Consider the following 19,636-nt stretch of genomic DNA (forward strand, 5'->3'; position numbering starts at 1 on the left):
GGGGCCTGAACTCTGGGCCTGGGCGCTGTCCCTCAGCTCTTTAGCTCAAGGCTAGCGCTCTACCACGTGAGCCACAGTACCACTTCCGGCTTTTTTCTTTTTTCTTATGTGGTGCTGAGGAATCGAACCCAGGGCCTCAGGCATGCAAGGCAAGCACTCTACCACTGAGCCACCTTCCCAGCCCCGACAAACATCTCTTACAGGCAGACCTCAAACCCCAACACCACTGCCATCAGGAATAATCTGAGGACCAAATCTGGCCAGAGGCCAAGGAGGCCCAAGCTCTCAAAATGCTTTTGGACTTTAGCACTGGGCACTTTCTAGAAGCTCTGGGGTATAAGAGTCGGGCAAGGGGCTACCAATCTATTTTCTGTTTCCATTTTTATTTAGAACCTCAAAGAAACAGAGGAGAGGCAGACTGACCCCTCAAATAACTTGATGCAGAATCATGACAAGCTGAAAATTTGGGATGCGTTTGGGGTGGGGAGGGAGAGAGGATTATGAGGCTCATATTAGCCCAAAATCAAAGGCATTAGGGTTGTTTTGGAAATAGAGATTCAAGAAGCCCAGGAAGGTGTTCTTGTCCACGAGTAGGGCACAAACGATGGGGTCCTGCTTCATGGCGGCTATCCAGAGCCGTAGGGACGGGGTGTGATTCACACAGCTGCAAGACAAGACAGAGACGTCAGCATATCAGGGAAGAAGGGATGGGGAACCAGACACTGACTGCCTTTTAGATTTGCAGGAAACTCAAAATGGGTTTATCCAGGAGAAATACAGTGATCTTAGTTACCAAGTGAGCATGACTTTACTGGAGGAAACTTATTTGGGCAACAGCTGTATGTATGTGTAAATTGTAGTCACTGGTATTTCAAGCATTAAATATGTGTTATCTGAGGCTTTGGCCATTAGATAATCTGCCCTTCCTTATTTACTGGCAGAAAGCTAACAGTACTGGTCATTTGCGGATTATACTTCCAGGGATCTGAGACAGATTAAAAACAAGTTGTTTCCAAGCTCTGTGTGTGTGTGTGTGTGTGTGTGTGTGTGTGTGTGTGTGTGTGTGTGTGTGTGTGTGTGTGTGTGTGTGTGTGTGTGTGTGTGTGTGCGTGCGTGTTGTGTGTGTGTGTGTGTGTTTTAATGGATAAAGCAATATTGAGGTTGGATCAGGGACTTCAGGTGTAAGGGCTGCAGGGTGACCGCTGGTGGCAGGTAGGAATCTGGAGCAGATGATGGGGATTCTTAATCTAGAATTCAGTGAGTTTTTGTAGTGAGTTTAGATGTCCTAGTAAGTGGTGTCTGATCTTCAGAACCAACTTCCAAACACTGGGATTGTGCAGTGCCCACCATGGGTACAGTGGGGATTAGAATGGCCACAGCATGGGCTGGGAAGTATGGCTCAGTGGTAGAGCGCTTGCCTTGCATGCATGAGGCCCTGGGTTCGATTCCTCAGCACCACATAAGCAAAAAGAAAAAAGCCGGAAGTGGCGCTGTGGCTCAAGTGGTAGAGCGCTAGCCTTGAGCTGAAGAGCTGAGGGACAGCAGCCAGGCCCAGAGTTCAGGCCCCACAACTGGACCAAAAAAAAAAAAAAAAGAATGGCCACAGCACACGTCCAGCGAGTCCCCTGAGCACTGTGGTGTCCTGCTGTAAATGTCCCTGCCCTGCCATGAGGGGGTGGCTGCCACTGTGAATAGTAAGTATATATTAATTTCAAAATCTTTTTTTTTCAGTTGTAGGCTTGATCTCAGGGCCTGGGCACTGTCCCTGAGCTCTTTTGCTCCAGGCTAGTACTTTTGCTCCAGGCTAGTACTTTACCACTTGGAGCCACACACAACCCCACTTCTGGTTTTCCAGTGATTAGTTGGAAATTAAGTGTCTCTAGGACTTTAATGCCTAGGCTGACTTTGAACTCTGATTCTCAGATCTCAGCCTCTGGAGTAGCTGGAATTACAGTTGTGAGCCACCAATATTCAACTTGACGGGTATTTTGAACAAAGAAGCATTAATACATGGCTTAAGGCCTAATTTTCTTTCCCATACATTCTGGACCATGTACACACTGGGGTTTCATGGCACAGAAGATACTTCAATCATTGTCACTCAAACTAGTCAATAACCACATGATCAAATGTCTTACTCAGCAATCCCATAGACATCCAGCCGCTCAAACCAGGGCCAGAAGAGGTAATCAATCATGGTTATACGGTCTCCACCAAAGAAGGTAGTATTCTGATAGTCAAGAATCTAGAAAAGTAAAGAGAGCAACAGCAAGTTAAGTTACATATCTGTGAACATATTTAGAAGATGCTAACGACAAATATAAGATTCATTCCAAAACAGCGAGAACAGGGGCAGATGGCCTAGTGGTAGAGTCCTTACCTAGCATGCATGAAGCCCTGGGTTCGATTCCTCAGTACCACATAAACAGAAAAACCCAGAAGTGGTGCTGTGGCTCAAGTGGTAGAGTGCTAGCCTTGAGCTAATGAAGCTCAGGAACAGTGCCCAGGCCCTGAGTTTAAGCCCTATGACTGGCAAAAAAAGCAAAAATGAAACAAAACAGAACAAAGGCATTCCATTCTTCTTCCTATTTTTAAGAAACTGTTTCTTCTCTCCTCCTGAAGTTTTCTCCACTTCCTTTAGTTAGGGTCATACTCCTGATGACATCCTGTCCTTCCTTTCTCCTGTCTCATGAACATGTGACTCATCTGACTGAAGAATTTGGAAGGACACTGAGACAGAAGGAGCCTAGCCCCTCCTCAGCTTCCTCCATGCACCTTGCATAAGGCTCTCTGTGGATCAGCTCAACCTGGAGTAGATGGTCCTGCCCCAGGCCAGCACTGCCCATGACTTCTGTCTGTGGGTGTCCCAGCCTGATCCCGAAGGCCAGCATTAAGAACCCCCCTTGCTATAGTTGTGACCCACATTCCCAGTAATAAAGAGGATACTGTATTCTCTATATATCTAAGGTTTCTGATTTATTGATTGTTTGTAGCCAGTCACGGGGCTTGAACTCTGGGCCTGGGTGCTGTCCCTGAGCTCCTTTTTTTTTTTTTTTTTGTCGGTCGTGGGGCTTGAACTCTGGGCCTGGGCGTTGTCCCTTAGCTCTTCAGCTCAAGGCGAGCGCTCTACCACTTGAGCTACAGTGCCACTTCCGGTTTTCTGGTGGTTTTATTGGAGATAGGAGTCTCACGGTCTCTCCTGCCCAGGCTGGCTTTGAACCGCGATCCTCAGATCTCAGCCTCCTGAGTAGCTAGGATTACAGGCGTGAGCCACCAGCGCATTCTACCACTTGAGCCGGAGCACCACTTCCAGTTTTTCTGTGATTAATTGGAGATAAGAGTCTCACACTTTTTTGCCCACGCTAGCTTCAAGCCTGGAGGCTCAGATCTCCTGAGTAGCTAGGTTTATAGGGGTAAGACACTGGTGCCCAGCTTGATTATTTTTTTTAACTAGTACAAAGGTAAGGCAAGACAGAGCAGCAAGTACTATTCAAATCCCAGCTTCCTAAATCCCAGCATTATTTTTCTATCACATCTTTTTCTTTCCCTTGAATTCATCAAACATTCCACTTTTGGCAGTCAACCTCATCATACTTTTTACATTAGAATAAAACTTCTCCTTCTCAAATGGTACAAATTAACTAAGGTACATAGATGGACTATAATAAAAATAGATATTCTTTCAACAGCCTGAAAGCCAAAGACAGCCAACACAAAGCCCCTGAGAGAAAAAGAGATGATAGAAAAAGAAATCATTGTAGAGCCAGATCTTCTCCAAAAGAAAAGTGTGGTGTGAATTACCTAGTCAAGTGAAGCCAACTACTTGTGTCCACCTCCCCCTCACTGCAGATGTGCATTGCTGGCCCAGGTATTGAGAAGGTAGGCTACTATAATAGGCCAGGGCTCTGGCAGGAGACAGAGGTTTACTGAGTCCACCTGTAATTAGGTTGCTGGGTAGAAATGGAATAGCAAAGGACACACTCCACACATGCTTGTTCTCTTGGGCTAGAGTATGATCTTGGCTTTTGTAATCAAGAAGGGGAACTCTGGAGCCAGCAGACCCCGGCCTTGCTGAACTTCACCTCGGATTCAACATCAAATCCAGGGCAACTTGCTTTTCCTCTCCCTCCTCCTCCACACCTTAATGTTCTCATCTGCAAGACTGTGGCAATGTGCCCATCTCAGAGGTCCTGACACAAAGAAATAGAATCATGCTCGAGACAGTCTGGTCCTCCTCAGTATGTGCTCTTGTGATGAGTGAAAGACTCAAAGACCCCTGAAGGCTGCATCTGTAAAAAGCAAGTCCAAGGGATCATCAAACTTACCAGCTTGCCACCCCTCCTTAGAGGAGAAAGCTTGTTTGTTGTCCTAGTCTAAGTCTTCAAGTTTCCCAGAATGGTCGCCCTCTAGGCACTAATGGCTTATATGTATAATCCTAACTACTTCACAGGCTGAGATCTGAGGACTATGGTTCAAGGCCAATCCAGGCAAGAAAGTCCAGGAAACCCTTATCTCCAGTTAACCACCAAAAAGCTGAAAGTGGAGCTGTGGCTCAAGTGGTATCACTATGTTCAAAGAAACTAACAGGATCATATTAAAAGAGAAGGATTTAACCCAACACAGTGGCTGTTTTTCAGTCTTATTTTTAAAGGGGGGAAAGAAACAAATAATTCAGTCTTTATGGATCCTCATAGCTCTAAATGTCCGTTATAGTCAGGAACCAATGTAATTATCCAAACTTTTATCACTGACCTTGGAATATATGCCTGAAGCTTGATATTGGCCTTCACCACACAAGGAGAGCCAAGGCTAAACCAATGGGTTCCAGGACATCTTTGTAACTCTTGTGCTTACAAAGCAGGAGTGCTCTGAAAATTTCTGGTCCAAGCAAATCAATTTGGACATTTACTGTAATCCTAGATATAGCAAAGTAAATGTAAGGAAGAAAGGAAGGAAGGGGAAGGAAGGAAGGAAGGGAGGGAGGGAGGGAGGGAGGGAGGGAGGGAGGGAGGGAGGGAGAAGAGAGAAAGAGAAAGAAAGAAAGAGAGAGAGAGAAAGAAAAGAAAGGAAGGAAGGAAGGAAGAAAGAAAGGCAGGCAGACAGGCAGAAAGGCATTTTATGTTTTGCAATATTAGGAAAATCTATTTTAAAATGTTGTTTTCTAAGTCTCTGAAAAATAATACCTACACATGTGACCTGAACAATGCCAATAAAGGAGGGACTACTTTATGATGAAGAAATGCTGTTTCTTGCCCTGACCTTGAAAAGCCTCTGTTCTTCCTCCAGGCCCTATCTGGCTCCCCCAGAAGGATAAAAGAAGAAAATCAGGACTTAGAGTGGCATAGGTGGGCAGACAGAAGAAGTACCCATGGCTCCCTCTGGTGGTCATGATTGCAAGGCGCAATGGCATAGCTACCTCCATGAGATTCAAGAGAAGGAAAAAGAAATCTAGGAAAAGCAAGATTAGCAATTATTCAGGAATTTTCAAAGTCTCCATCTAAGGTCTCTGACGCTCAGGTTCAGCCTCAATAATTGAGCTTCAAACTTTATACCCATCACCTGCTTGGTCTTCACTACCAAGGCTTACATCATCACCAAAGAATCCCTGGCCTCCAAACTCTAACTTCCAAATGGCGCCGTTGCACATAATGGAGAAGGGAGACAGTATTTTTTTTTCTTCTTGGAAGTAAATCTTTGCAGAATTATTTCAAAGTAGAACCCCCCCGACCTGCCACCACCCCAACAAAAAAGATACAAAGCCACCTGCCAGTGCAAGTGCTACATAATAATACAAGACTTTATTCAAAAACATCAGCAAAGTGTTCATCCCTGAGCAGAAATATTTTTGAGTTCATAAAAGATCAGTGGAGGCCCTCAAGATTTCAAATCTCGAGTCATAGGAAGATGAAAACTCCACTTGCTGGGCAGGTCCTCCCTCCTTCCAGGCTAGTTTAGGGTGATTTATGCCACCTCCTCTCCCTCTACTGAGTCTGTGGATGACTGAGATAAGGTCAAGCAATAGCCAAAATATAGCATGGATGCATAAATGCAAGGAGACAGAATGAGAGCAGATGTCCACAATCTCAGAGAAGTCTGGCCAAGTCTAGAAAGTAATTTCTCCCCAAACAGGGCTGGATTTGACTGCAGAGAGATTTCAAGTATGGTTAAACCAGGGCATCCCAACTTTTTGAAAACACAGTGTTCAAATCAAAAAACTTAAGTGAGCAGGTTGCTGGTTAAATAACACTACAGAGCTCAAAAAAGTATTAACTATAGTGTAGAAAATGTGTCTATAAAGAAGCCCTCAACCTGAATGAAACTGTATTTTAAAAGAAAAAAGTCAGAAGTCCATTAGGACACATTTTCAAAAGGGAAAAAAGTATCCAAGTTTAAGGCTACAAAATGTAAACTGAGCCTTTTGCTCAGCTATAATATGGCAACTCATGCATTGGAATCTTGGTTTCAGTGAGACCACATGCATACAATGTGCTTTCAGCTCAGATAAAATCCTGATTGTATAAAACCCAGTGAAAGAGTTATTTAAGTTTCAATTTCACTAGAACCTTCTAGAGTCAGTATATTGGTATTCACATAATCAATAATTCAAGTCCATGGGTATGTTTTCTGATGTTGAGTACATATTAGCGAAGAGTTAACATTCTTGTTCACATCTATGGGACAAAGCTACATTGAAACCTGTTGGGACAATGCCTAATATTCAATGCCTAAATGGCATCTGTGATGGCCATCCAAACCTGGGCAGGTTAACAGAGGTGTCTCTGGGCCTCTGTTAACAGAAATGGTGAAATGTGCTATTAATTCCTGTCTAGAACATGACCCATGGTCCACATCTCTGAGTTTATAGATAGCAGGTTGGCAACCAGTGTTGGTGGAAGATCATATACCACTGAAACCCACAAACTACAAATTAAGACTTTTTTTTTGCCAGTCCTGGGGCTTAAACCCAGAGCCTGCGTGCTGCCCTTAAGCCTCTCTGTGCTCAAGGCTAGTGTTCTACCACCTGAGCCATCGCACCACTTTCGGCTTTTTCTGAGTAGCTTATTAGAGATAAGAATCTCACAGACTTTCCTGTCCAGGTTGGCTCCAAACCATGATCCTCAGATCCCAGCCTGTGGAGTAGCTAGGGTTATAGGCATAAGCCACCAATGCCTGGCTCAAGACTCTTTATTTAAAAGCAAAAACAAACAAACAGGAAAACAGCCAGGTGCCAGTGGCTCATGCCTGGAGCCTGTAATTCTAACTACTCAGGAGGCTGAGATCTGAGGATCACAGTTCAAAGCCAGCCCTGGCAGAAAAGTCCATGAGACTCCTATCTCCAATTAACCACCAGAAAACTGGGAGTGGTGCTGTAGCTCAAGTGGTAGAGTGCTTGCCTTGAGCTCAGGGACAGCACCTAGGTCCAGAGTTCAAGCCCTACAACTGGCAAAAAAAAAAAAAAAAAAATACCCAACACCTTTTTTTTCAAAGAGTTGTGAAATGTATACTACCTACCAATCTACTGATTATCATCCTAATCTTACCAGCTTCCAAGGGAGGGACAACAATCTATACAAAAAAGCAATTTATCAGTTTCTGGAACAAAGATAAAGTAAGTCCAAGATCTTTTCCAGATAGTTCCAGAGTAAGGAATAAGTAAGTTCCTATTACTACCATGTTGGTCAAGAACCAGGTGACCTCCTCTCCACCTCACAAGCTGATTTTATTCAGGGTGTCCCAACTAGGAAACAAATTTCCCAACCTTCTCTGCTGATAGTACGTCTCTACAACTAAATTCTGGTCAGGTTTTGTTCTGTTCTTTCCACAACCTACAGCCTGAAACAAGGAAATCATAGCTCAGTGGCTACAGTTCCAGAATCTATGTTGTCTTTTTTTTCCTTGGGGGGAGGGGAGAGGGGAAGTACTAGGCTTTGAATTTAGGGCATAATAAGCAGGTACTCCACCACTTGCGCCATACCCCCAGCCCTATTTTGTCATTTTAAGGATGCTAACTGTATACCAAAGATGACAGAACCCATAGAGAAAAAGCCCCAGTGTCAGGTAACTTCACAAGAAAGCCATCAAAGAAAGCCCCTGAGCTGCCCACCTCTGTCCTTTTCTACAGGAGAAATTAAGCCCTTACAAGAGAAATTTACAGCAGTTAGATCCCACAAGGCCCTTCACCAGTAACTCAAGCCTTGTGGACAAAAGCTACAGAAGCCACACAAAGATAATTAGGGAATGTGATAACTGGGAAGAAGCAACATTCATTTCAGGTCCGGTTCCCCCTCTTTGCCAGATCTTCCAAAATCCCCAAAGCAGAAAGATTATGCTCTGAGAGCAGGTGTGAGAGTGACCATAAGTTAGAAACCCTGCACGGCTCAGTCCCTTCCACCCAAGAGAAGGGGGGCTCCCCTTTTTGTACCTCTTCCAGGTTGCAGAATTCCTGTCGCAGGGCCCCCTTCAGCTCGGCACATTCTCTCCCGCACCTCAACGCCACCAGACACTCCTTGGTCAAATGTGGGACCTAATCAAAGACACGGGTGCTTAGTAGAGACGTCTGTGGGGACTTCATGATCCTGCTCTGCCTAGAGATGTGAAGAGCTTTATCCCTCCAGTCTAACAAGCCAGCACACACACACAGATGCCCACCTCCTTAGGTGCTGCTACATCTTGCAGCAAACAAGGGTTAGTGGCGCTTCTTCATTAGCGGCTTCTAGGCTGTACATTCATAGTCAGGGCATTTAACCTCCTAAGCCTCCGTGTACTCATCTGAAAAATGGATATGGTAATCGTGTCCCACGTCAAACGGTAGCCATGGGAGGAAGTGAGTTCTCTTCTGGATAGAATTCAGGGCAGTGCTGGGCACACCCTGAGCACTCGATATGTGTCAGCTATTAATAACATCATGTTATTTTCTTTTCTAACGTTTCTCTGTCACTTTTTCCATCACTGCTCCCCTTTTCTCTGTTCTTCATATTCCCTAAAGAGCTGGTTCTCTTGCCCTGCCTCCTGAAGGCAATCTCCCCGCGATGCGCAATCTCCACATTCCAATATTTTGTATCAAAAGCCTGAAAAGTACTCCCTTTAAAGAAGCTCTGTATTCGCAACATTCCCCTTTCAAGTCTCATGGTCATTTCATGGGGTTAACCACGCCTTCCATCAATGCTAGTTGAAATGGAAAAGCATGGAATGGTTTGTTAGGCCTCCAAGCCTGGCTGGAGTAGTCATATCCTATTCTACTCCTCTGCCAGCTTATTCTGTTGAGACTCTTGGGGCATCAAAATGGGTGGAAGTTTAGGAAAAACACCAAGTAAAATGGAATGTAAGTGAATCTTTATGATTGTACATACCTTACCAAATAGCTCTAATAACATCTTTTGGCGAGCTCGTTCATAAGGGTCATATGGAAACAGCTTTCTTCCCGGGAACGCATCATCTAGGTATTCACACGCGATGGCTGATTCATAGACCAACTGACAACTGCTGTTCTCCACCACAGGAACTTGGCCAAAAGGGTGTTTTGTGTAGTACCAGTCAGGCTTGTTTCTCAGGTTAATATTGATAATTTCATGTCTTAAGAAGCAAGGAAACGAAGAAATAAAAATGAGAAGGGAACATAAGCAGACGGATACTCATCTTCCGAACAAAAGCAGGCAATTGATAAAGTTAAGACTTCTGGCAGGTGCCCATGGTTCACATCTGTATCTTAACTACAGAAGGCTGAGATCTAAGGATCATGGTTCAAAGCCTGTCTGGGCAGAAAAGTCCATGCGACTCCAACTAATCTCAGAGAAATACAGAAGTGACATGGTGGATCATACTGTCCCAAAGCTCAGGGACAGTACCCAAGCCCAGTGTTCAAGCCCTAGGAACACCAAAAACAAGAAAGAAAGAAAGAAAGAAAGAAAAGAAAGAAAGAAAGAAAGAAAGAAAGAAAGAAAGAAAGAAAGAAAGAAAGAAAGAAAGAAAGAAAGAAAGAAAGAAAGACAGACTTGTAATTATAGTGCTTTTTCCCTAAAGTTTAAGTTTTGTGTAGAATATATGGCATCATTGTCTTCACTCCTGCAATAAGAGATGTTAGATGTTTTCTATGACTTGTTTTCTATTATGTCCATGTCATTACTTCCAATCCAATACTTTTTGCTGAGAAGCAGCAGAGCCAAAGTCAGGCCTAAACAGACATGTCACAATGGCATTAGAGCATTAGGACATCCTAAAGGTTGGAAATACAAAGCTAGCCAGGCATGGTAGTACATAAAATCCTAGCACTCTTGAAAGGGAGGCAAGATGATCTGGAGTTGGAGGCCAGACTGGGATACAAAGAAAGACTGTCTCAAAAACAAGAATAATAACAACAATATAAATACAAATCTAGCATTACCAGTCACTAAAAAATATGATAAATATGTTTTCTTTTTTTCTTTTTCTTTTTTAATGCTAAGTACTCAAATTTGAACTCAGGACCTCACTCTTGTTAGGCAAGTACTCTATCACTTGAGCCATATACCCAGCCTTCAGAATAGGGTACATATTAAGTTCTGAGCACAGGTTCTGACATCCAGCTGGGCAGTCTAGTTTGACACGTTAGCCAGATTACTTTATGTCTCTATACACAGTGTCCTTAATTGCAAGGGGGAGGCAATAATTGTGCTTATCTCTTGGCATGTTTTTGGTAATCAAATAAGTTAGTGTGTGTAAAGTATTCGGGACTATGCAGTACATTGGAATGTAATAAGTACACCGTATTTGTTAATTCTCATTAATAATTATCATTGCTAGAGGTTCAAGTCTATAAAGTTATTAGAGACACACATATACACACTGATTAAAAAGACTAAAGGAAACAAATAGGTTCTTTGCTCAGTCTAAGCAATTGTCTTAAAAGCAGTGGACTTCAAGTGACTGTTATCTCCCCTCCCCCAACCCAAGGAAGATATGACAATGTCTTGAGACATTTTTTGGGTCACCGCTGGGGGTAGCATAGAATTCACCCACTTCATACTGGGAAATCTGAAACATTGTGCAGGCAGCCCCTTTCCCACCCAACGAAGAATTATCTGGTCCAAATAGAACCCTTGGGCTAAAGAAATAATCTCCTCAGTTCCTAAGCTGCTACTTTGTCCCTAAATGGTCAACCAAATTGGGCTATTGTTATTTTTCTCTTTAAAAAATTGGTAACCAACCGCACAGCCAAGTAGATTTGAACAAGGCAGAATTAAAATAGTTTTATTTAAAATATCTCTATTGTGGTGTCTCTTCTCTGACATGAGTCTGACTCTGAAGCAACTGTTAATGATGAACTCTCCAAGACCAGAGTCACAATGACACATTCTCAAATGTACTTCCATCTCAGCTCAGTTGTATTCTGTAGTCCAGATGCCAACAAATCTGTTCTGCTTTCGAAATCTAGACCTGCAGGAGCTAGCCTTCCAGTTCCTTCTGGAAGGAAGGAATTTTGTGCTCACTTCTCAGGTATGTTGGAAACTTCCTGACACCTCTTGACAGCAGTGCATATTACTGTATTGTAGTGTTGGGAACGATTCGTTCATCTAACAATTTTTTTGAGTAGCTCCTAGGTCATATGCTCTCTCCTAGTCTGTGAACAAAACAGAAAAAGTCCCTGCCTTGGAGAATTCATATTTTTGGCAGGAGTGGGGGTGGAATGGGGGCGGGGATGGGACGTTGAAGGGACAGGTGTAGGAGAAAGACAGGGGACTAATCAGCATCTGTTGGGGGCAGTAGAGCAATGGAAAAAAAAAAATAGGACAGAGCTGTGTTAAGATGCCCAGGGTGGTGGAAAGGGGTCTCTATTGGAAGAAGCGGCCGGAAGCTTTGGCTGTGACCATCCTAAACAAGATTTTGGGGAGGGGAAGGAGGGAAGCAGTTCACCAATGTCATCATTTAGTTTTCTCCACAATGAAAGCTTCATGGATAGATACAACTCTGAAAAGAGGTCTGCATTTCAGGAGGTGGGGAAAAAAATCCTTTGTTATTTATTGACTTGGCCTTGGAAGAAAGAAAATGAGACCCTTTCCCACAATCTGGAGCCTGGGCTTGCTAGAGCAGCACCTCAACTCCTCACCTGATACCTTTGGCCCTGAGGACCAGGCGAGTCCTGTGGGAGTAGGGACAGAACCTCATGCTGTAAATTCGGATCACACCTTCTGGGACAGGCCCCGGGGGACAGGATCCTGTAAGGGTAGGGACAGAGAGGCTGGGTTAGCCCCATTGAGAGAGGGTCTCATTCACCTCCCAGAGAGTCCAGCATCATTCTAGCATTCCACTTCCCAAGTCCTAGGCAGGATACTTTTGTACATAGTGTATACAGGGAAGCCCTCTAACTTCCTTGTTTTGCTAATCTACAGGCTGAAGTCAGATAATCAACATCCCTTTCTGATGCTCCCACTCACTCCAGCCCAGGGACCCGGGACTCACCTCTAGCCAATGCCCTCGTTGCATCACTGCAAGACATGGTCTTCAGGTGTCTGCACTGTGCCCAGAGCTCAGATCACCGTCCTAGTGGTTCATTACCAAGTCCTGCTCCAACCACAACCGTGCTCCGGCACCCCTCCTGCCCTAGATTCAAGTTTTGAACACAGGACTCTGGTGGGATAGACAGGACAGAGTTACTTAACTTCCGGAGACATGGCTCCAGATTCAGAAGCTCAATTAAGGGCAAGCAAAACCCAATAAAACCCTGAAAAGTCCCCCCCCGGCCCTGCTCAGCCACCCTTGCTTTGGACATGTGGGTAGAGCATTTGATTGCGGCCTCCTCTACATTGAGACTCCCTGGAAGCAGTAATTCCAGCACTCATCAGGTAGAAGTAGGAGGATCACACATCCAAAGCCAGCCTGGGCCACCATAGTGAGTTTGGGGCTGGTCTGGGCTACCTATTGCGATTACCTATTAAAACACCAAAAAGAAAAGCAGCAAATAAAAAGTCACGGGAGTATGGGCCTCAAACCCTGGGCATGCATCTCAAGAGAGTTTAATAAAATTCCACCAGGCCAACTTTTTCTCTTTCTCATTCTAAACTTTCCCTTTTATATTATTTAGACAAATGCCCATATCTTTACAGTTTACTTGTTCCCCCTCCCACCCCACAGTAAAATCAAACTTTCTCATGATATAGCAGATAGGAAGAAAAAAACTTGAGTGTTAAGACCTTCTAACCACCCTGAGAGAAGGCCAGTTTAAATTCTGTACCCAAAAAAGTTTTGTTGAGAGTTGCCCTGGTTTTTTGGACTACATCTGAGATTGTTACCTTAGTTCTGAAAAACGAATAGTGAATAGCAACAAGAAATCTGGAGAGAGCAAGCTGTGAGCTCTGTCTAAACTCTCAAGAAAATGTCCTATTTGCTAAGGACTCATTCCCAGCAACCCAGCAACCTAGAGGCCATTCACACAGCTTCTCCATCTGCATGAGGGGGAGAGGAGGGAAGTGGGGGGAGGGGACACACAGCTGGCCTTCACCTTGACACTAATAAGCAAGGATTTTCAGCAGGTAGCAACCGAATCTCTTTAATTTTCCAGGATTGAGCTGGAGTGAAAATTGCTTCTAAATGCATTTTATGGGATTGACAAAAGTCATAAAAGTAAGGAGAGCATTATGGATCTCACACACGCTAAATTCTTCCCATGGATTACTTCCTTCGCTCCCCACACGACTCAGTCAGGCAGCTAGTACCATTCTTACTGAACAAAATCAGAAACTGCCCCCAAGAAAAATAAAATCATGTGCCCAGAGCGAACAGCTAGTTAGTGCTAACGAATTTGGAAAGTTCTAAGACTGACTCATTGTTTTGACTGCTAAAGCTGGTATGTGTGTGGAAAAAAGGTTGTGTGTCCAGAAACAGAAAGAGAACATAAAGTTCTCTATCTCTGTCATCATGTTTGCTCAAAAGTGGTTAGTTGAATTTAAATATCTTTTATTAAAACAATGGAGGCTTGTTATGGGGTTTATGAAAGGGCACCTTTTGGCCTTGGTTAATAGTCTTAATGTTTTGTGAGGGTTTTTCCCCCTTCAGTATAAGAATCTTAAAAAAAAAAACATACAACAGTGACTTGATTACATTTTTCACAAAGTCATTTAGTGGTTTCATGTGTGATAAGCTAAGATAACAATATAGAACTTGGGGTTGCTTTATATGAATTGGAGAATAATGGAAATGTCTGGCTAATGGCACAGATGCCTAAAAATGCATCGGCGGCAGTTTGCAAAGCCAAATTAGGTGTTGGAAAAGGCAAATCAGTTCTTGACTTGCTATGCTGGCATGTTTCATTTTGAAAGCTAAGGCTATAACTAACTACTACCCTGGAGCTAATACTGAGAAGAACAAACTAAATGGCAAAATAGAAACAAGGAACCTAACCATGTCATGTTAGAACTCCTGGTAGATAAAGAGAGGGAATCTGGGAAGACAAATGTGTCCTACACATAAGTAAAGCAAATTTAAGTAGCTGTAAAAAAAAATCCAGATTCTAAAAAGGAAGGTCTTTAAAGGAAAGCAGAATCTCAAGATGACAATAAAGTATTACTTAACATATATTTGATGCTTTATGTGTAAAATGGTACTGCACATAATCACTTATTATCCCTGCTTTAAAAGATGATCCAGGCACCAGTGGCTCACACCTGTAATCCTAACTATTCAGGAGGCTGAGATCTGAGGATTGTGGTTTGAAGCAAGCCCAAGCAGAAAGAAAAGTCCCCATGAGACTCTTATCTCCAATTAACCACTCAAAACCCGGAAGTGGCGCTGTGGCTCAAAGTGGTAGAACCTTAGTTATCCTTGAGCAAAAGAGGCTCAGGGACAGAGCCGCCCTGAGTTCAAGCCAACAGCAACAGCACCAATAAAAAAGATTAAACATGTTTATCTCACAACCTAGAAGGAAGAAGCAGGAGGATTAGGAACTTTGAAGTCTGACTCCAGGGTCACAGTCATCCACCAGATACAATGGACTGAAGATCAGAAGTTTTCTCCAGATAGAAAAATTCCTGTCTTTTCAAGCCTCATGGTCTTAACTGCACAGTTCTACCCTTATAGGGTAAAAATAGCCATGGGTCCAATACAAAGAAATAGATGTCACTGTGTGACAATAAAACTTTATTTATGGACACTGAATTTGAATTTTGTATATATTTTAATAGCTTGTTAGACTGTTTTAGGTTCACAGCAACACTGAGCAGAATATACAGAGACTTCCCACATGCCCCTACACCCTCAACGCAGATTGCTATCTTTGTTAACAATCACCAAACATTGTACACATTAATGGACAAAGTTTATCGTTTACATTAGCCTCTATTTCCCAAGAATTCCTGATAATTTTCATGTCACAGTTATGATTTCTATTTTGATGTTTTTTTCCCAACCATTTAAAAAAAATAAAAACTGCCAGGCACACTGATGGTTCATGCCTGTAGTCCTAACTACTCAGGAGGCTGACATCTGAGGATCCCAGTTCAAAGCCAGTCCTGGCCCAAAAAATCCGTAAGACTCTTCTCTCCAATTAAGTAGCAAAAAGCTAGAAGTAAAGGGGTGGCTCAAATGGTACAGCATCAACTTTGAGGAAAAAAAGAAAAGCTAACCAAGAGAGTGTGAGGCTCTGAGTTCAAGCCCCAGTACCAGCACAAAACAATATATACATTAAAAGTTTTATATTTGTGAGGACCTGTTTGGACAGTGAGATCTTGTCTCAAAATAATAAGTTAATCTGAATGTTGAGAAGTCAAGTTCTAAAACACAAGTCTATTTGGTGACATTAGAAAAAAGGTAAGAGATGGGCTAATTTCGCAACCTGGTTTTGTCACTGAGGCAAAAATTAAACCTCTCTGACCTTTGTTTTCCTCCTCTGTAAAGTGACAACCTATTTGATGGGTTCATTGTAAGTACAGAAGAAAATAATTCAGGTATCATCAGCATAGTAAAACTCAGTGTACCTCAAAACTGATGAATACCACTAGTGAATAGAGACATGTTTTTAATAGCCTAGTGAATTCTCATTTTCGATCTATGAAACATACTGCTGTTCAGCTTCACCAAGCATATTAGATAAAATTCAATTCAAAATACTGATTCCACCAGTTCCCGGCTAAATGCCAGCTGAATGCTGCAGGCTACATTTCAGTAATGTGGTTTCACGGCTTAACACTGAATGCTAAGGTTTCCTTAGCAAGATTTTAATGATGACCTTTTAAGCTCATCCCTATTTCCCTTCGAAGGCCCAAGAGGTACTTCTAAAATCCTCTTTACAAACTTTCCTCTGTGTTATTATTTCATGTTTATACCTCTATTATACTGACCTGCTCAAGCACAAAAATTCTAATAAGGTCATGTGAGACTAGTCCAAATCAGTTTCCTGTCACTTGAATTACAATTGGATCTATTTTGAAAATATAGGGGTCTTAGTTCTGGGTGATTAGTGCCCTAAGCTTTTTAGGAAAACAGTCCCACCACAAGAGTAATTTCTTTCTGTATTTATGCAAGTTTGTGTTGAGGAGAGGAAATGAAATTTCTATTTGCAATTTTTCCTTGGTTACATCAGACTTAATATTTCAGAAACCCACTTTATTTCGAAGATTATATTTGTGGGTGTTCTGTTTATTGCTCACTGAATTTTTTTTTTTTGCTCACTGAATTTAAAGAATACTATAAATTGGGAGGTGTATGCTCCATTCTCAAATAAGCCTGTTTTTAGGACTTGTTTCCAACAATTGAAGATCATAGGGAATCTTGCATTTTAATGAAAATGTTTGGGAGACATATTAAATAAAATTTCTAAAATCACCAGAGGAGGGAATTTCAATTTTCCACTAGGGTCAAAGAAAAGTTTCTTTTAAAGTACTTATTTCTGTTTTCCTACCCCCATTTCTATTTACTACTTGAGGAATCAAAGATAAAAAAAAAAGTCTGCACAATTGAATATGGATAAACAAAGGCAAAATGTTAAGACTCCTGACACTGCAAAGTCAAATATTAATAAAAATCAAATAAATTACACTGAGTTTAGAAAAGCAGCATCAATAATTCCTGTTAATTTCCAGGCTTAATAGTGATATGGTCAAACCAGGCACCAGTAGCTCACACCTGTAATCCTAACTACTCAGGAGCTGAGATCTGAGGATCGCAGTTCAAAGCCAGCCCAGGCAGGAAAGTCAGTGAGGACTCTTATCTCCAATAAACCACTCAGGAAAATGGAAGTGATGCTTGCCTTGAGCTGAAGAGTTGAGGGACAGTACCCAGGCCTAGAGTTCAAACCCCACAACTGACCCCCCCCCGAAAAATAGTGATATGGTTAGAAAAAGGGGGATACAGCCATCTGGTTCAGAATTGGTTCAAGGACTCCCTTTGTACACCCAACTCCATGAATGTAAAATGGTATATATAGCAATGTATAGGAAAATAGAACTAAGAAACTTGTTGGAATTATTTTAAGAAAAGGAGAAGGAACTATAATCCTAGCTACTCAGGAAGCTGAGATCTGAAGATCGTGATTCAAAGCCAGACCCAGTAGGAAAGTTCATGAGACTTGTATTTCCAAGCAACCACCAGAAAACCAGAAGCAGTGCTGTGGCTGGAAGTGCTAGCCCTGAGCAAAAGACCTTAGGGACAGTTCCCAGGCCCAATGATGAAAGAAAGGAAGGAAGGGGGGGGGGGAGAAAGAGAGAGAGAGAGAAAAGAAAGAAAGAAAGAGAGAGAGCGAAAGGAAGGAAGGGAAGGAAAGAAGGAAGGAAGGAAAGAAAGAAAGAGAAAGAAAAAAGAAGGAAAGGAGGAAGGGAAGAAAAAAAGGAAGAAAGTGAGAGGAAGGAAGATAAGGAGGAAGGAAGGAAAGAAAAAGAAAGGAAGAAAGAGAAAGGAAGAAGGGATGAGGGAGAGTGTGAAAAGGAGACTGATTTTGATTGAGGTGCATTGCATGCATGAAGGGAAATGTCACAATAAATCTCTTGGACAATTAATGTATGCTAATAAAAATCTTAATAGACACAGTGTAGCATTTGCAACCTAAGGGTATCCTCCCATATACATTAAATCATCTCTAGATTACTTGCAATACCTAATACAATTTGAATGCTATTAAATAATTCTCGTATGGATTAGGAAATAATGACAAGGAAAGTCTATATTTCTTCAGTACAGATGAAATTCTTTTTTTCAACTATTTTGTCATAAGGAGGACTATGCTGTACTGTGCTGATTAATCTTCAATTACTAAGATTTGTTGAATAATAATCTGGGCCACAGCTTTCTTATTCAGAGCAGGAATACATTTGAAGCTTCACTCAACATTTAATAGCTGGGCAGCTTTGCGCAAATTATAAAAACTTTCTCTGCCGTGATGATTTGGTGGTAATAGTTCCAGTACATCACGTTGTGTGGGAAGTTTTCATTCAGACCCAGATGAGAAGCAACTGGTACGTGTCTGGCAGTCACCTAGTAAATGTTCAACACTAGCTATTAATTTTACTACGAATGCAGCAGGTTAGACTTTCAGTCTTCAAAAAGAAAAGACATTCCAGCAGATCAACTTCCCCTCGATGTCTGTGCCCTAATCATGTGGTGGAGCTGGAAGTACCACATGGGGACCCCAATATCTAATGACCTGAGGGATGGGTTCTTGACTGTCCACAGACAAATCAGAAAAATTAAAACAATTTGAGTTAAAAGACTTGTTTCAGTTTAAAGGCCTATTCTTTATTAATATGGTAGCCATTCTCCTTTTCTTTCTAGGAAGTCTTCTACACCACCACCTCCCTCCTCTCCCCCCCCCCCCCCCCAGAGTTGGGTTATTGCTCTTTCTCAAACTAGCCAAATGTTCCACCAGTGAGCTACATCCCAGCCCCCTTGTATTGGTTTGACTTGATTTCCATTTGGTTTTCCACCACCTTCCCCCCTACCCCCCTCCTTGGCAGTGTTGGAGATTGAATTTAGGGCCTCAAGTTTGCTAGGCAAATGTTCTACCATTTGAATCACACTCCCCTAGTTTTGTTTTGTTTTAATGTTAAATTATTATATGAAACTTAGGTTAAAGATTGGGGCTTTGTCTTCAAATGTAAAAATTAGAATGCAAAAGTCAAGACTTCACGAACTTCCCCCAAAGTCAGAATTAACCTTAGAGTCCTCTTTTCCACCTCCCAATACAGTACAAGGGCACACTGATCCATTCAGCCGAGGTGACAGAAGAGACGTCCCGGGGAGAACTCCCAAGGGTCTGGACACTTGGAACCTTTACATGGAAGTGAAGGGTGGGGGCAACAGAGGGAGGCGGGACCGGGAAGGGCGGGGCGGGGCGGGGCGGGGCCTGCTCCACCACCACCCTCCATCCTACCCGGCAACTGGCCACCGCGACCTGAGCTTCAACCAATCCCCAAGGCGTTTGGAAGCGCTTGCTCAGAGCGGAGCCAATGGGCAGCCGCGTTACAGCTCCGGTGTATCGAAGTGCTGAGTCCGAGCCTGAGTCAATGGCGAGCAAGCGGAAGAACGAGGGAATTGGGTAGGGGTTGGCGGTGGTCCCGCCTCACCGGGACCCCGCACCCAATCGGAAGTCCGGCGGGAGCCGCCGGGGGCTGGCGGGCGGACGGCCTCACGGACGGGCTCGCCAGGGAAGCCAGGGCATCGAGGGATAGCCAGGGAT

The 19,636-nt window shown here is 43.0% G+C and overlaps 1 protein-coding gene across 2 annotated transcripts; it reads right to left on the reverse strand.

The window, feature by feature from the left end:
- Nucleotides 1-398: 398 nt before the first annotated feature.
- Nucleotides 399-19,415, reverse strand: Gsto2 (glutathione S-transferase omega 2). Of its 2 annotated transcripts, none has more exons than XM_069993979.1 (7): nucleotides 19,331-19,415; nucleotides 12,436-12,603; nucleotides 12,083-12,191; nucleotides 9,351-9,573; nucleotides 8,423-8,524; nucleotides 2,139-2,245; nucleotides 399-664 (listed from the first exon to the last, which is right to left on the reverse strand). In XM_069993979.1, the coding sequence occupies exons 2-7, from the start codon at nucleotides 12,470-12,472 to the stop codon at nucleotides 508-510; spliced, it is 735 nt and encodes a 244-aa protein (XP_069850080.1). In that variant the 5' UTR covers nucleotides 12,473-12,603; nucleotides 19,331-19,415; the 3' UTR covers nucleotides 399-507. The 2 variants fall into 2 exon arrangements, with proteins under 2 accessions (XP_069850080.1, XP_069850073.1); XM_069993972.1 differs by lacking the exon at nucleotides 19,331-19,415 and adding an exon at nucleotides 19,114-19,310.
- Nucleotides 19,416-19,636: the final 221 nt, after the last annotated feature.

Source organism: Dipodomys merriami, unplaced genomic scaffold, assembly GCF_024711535.1.
Source record: "Dipodomys merriami isolate MVZ:Mamm:240054 unplaced genomic scaffold, mDipMer1.0.p SCAF_102, whole genome shotgun sequence".
Taxonomy (NCBI): Eukaryota; Metazoa; Chordata; class Mammalia; order Rodentia; family Heteromyidae; genus Dipodomys; species Dipodomys merriami.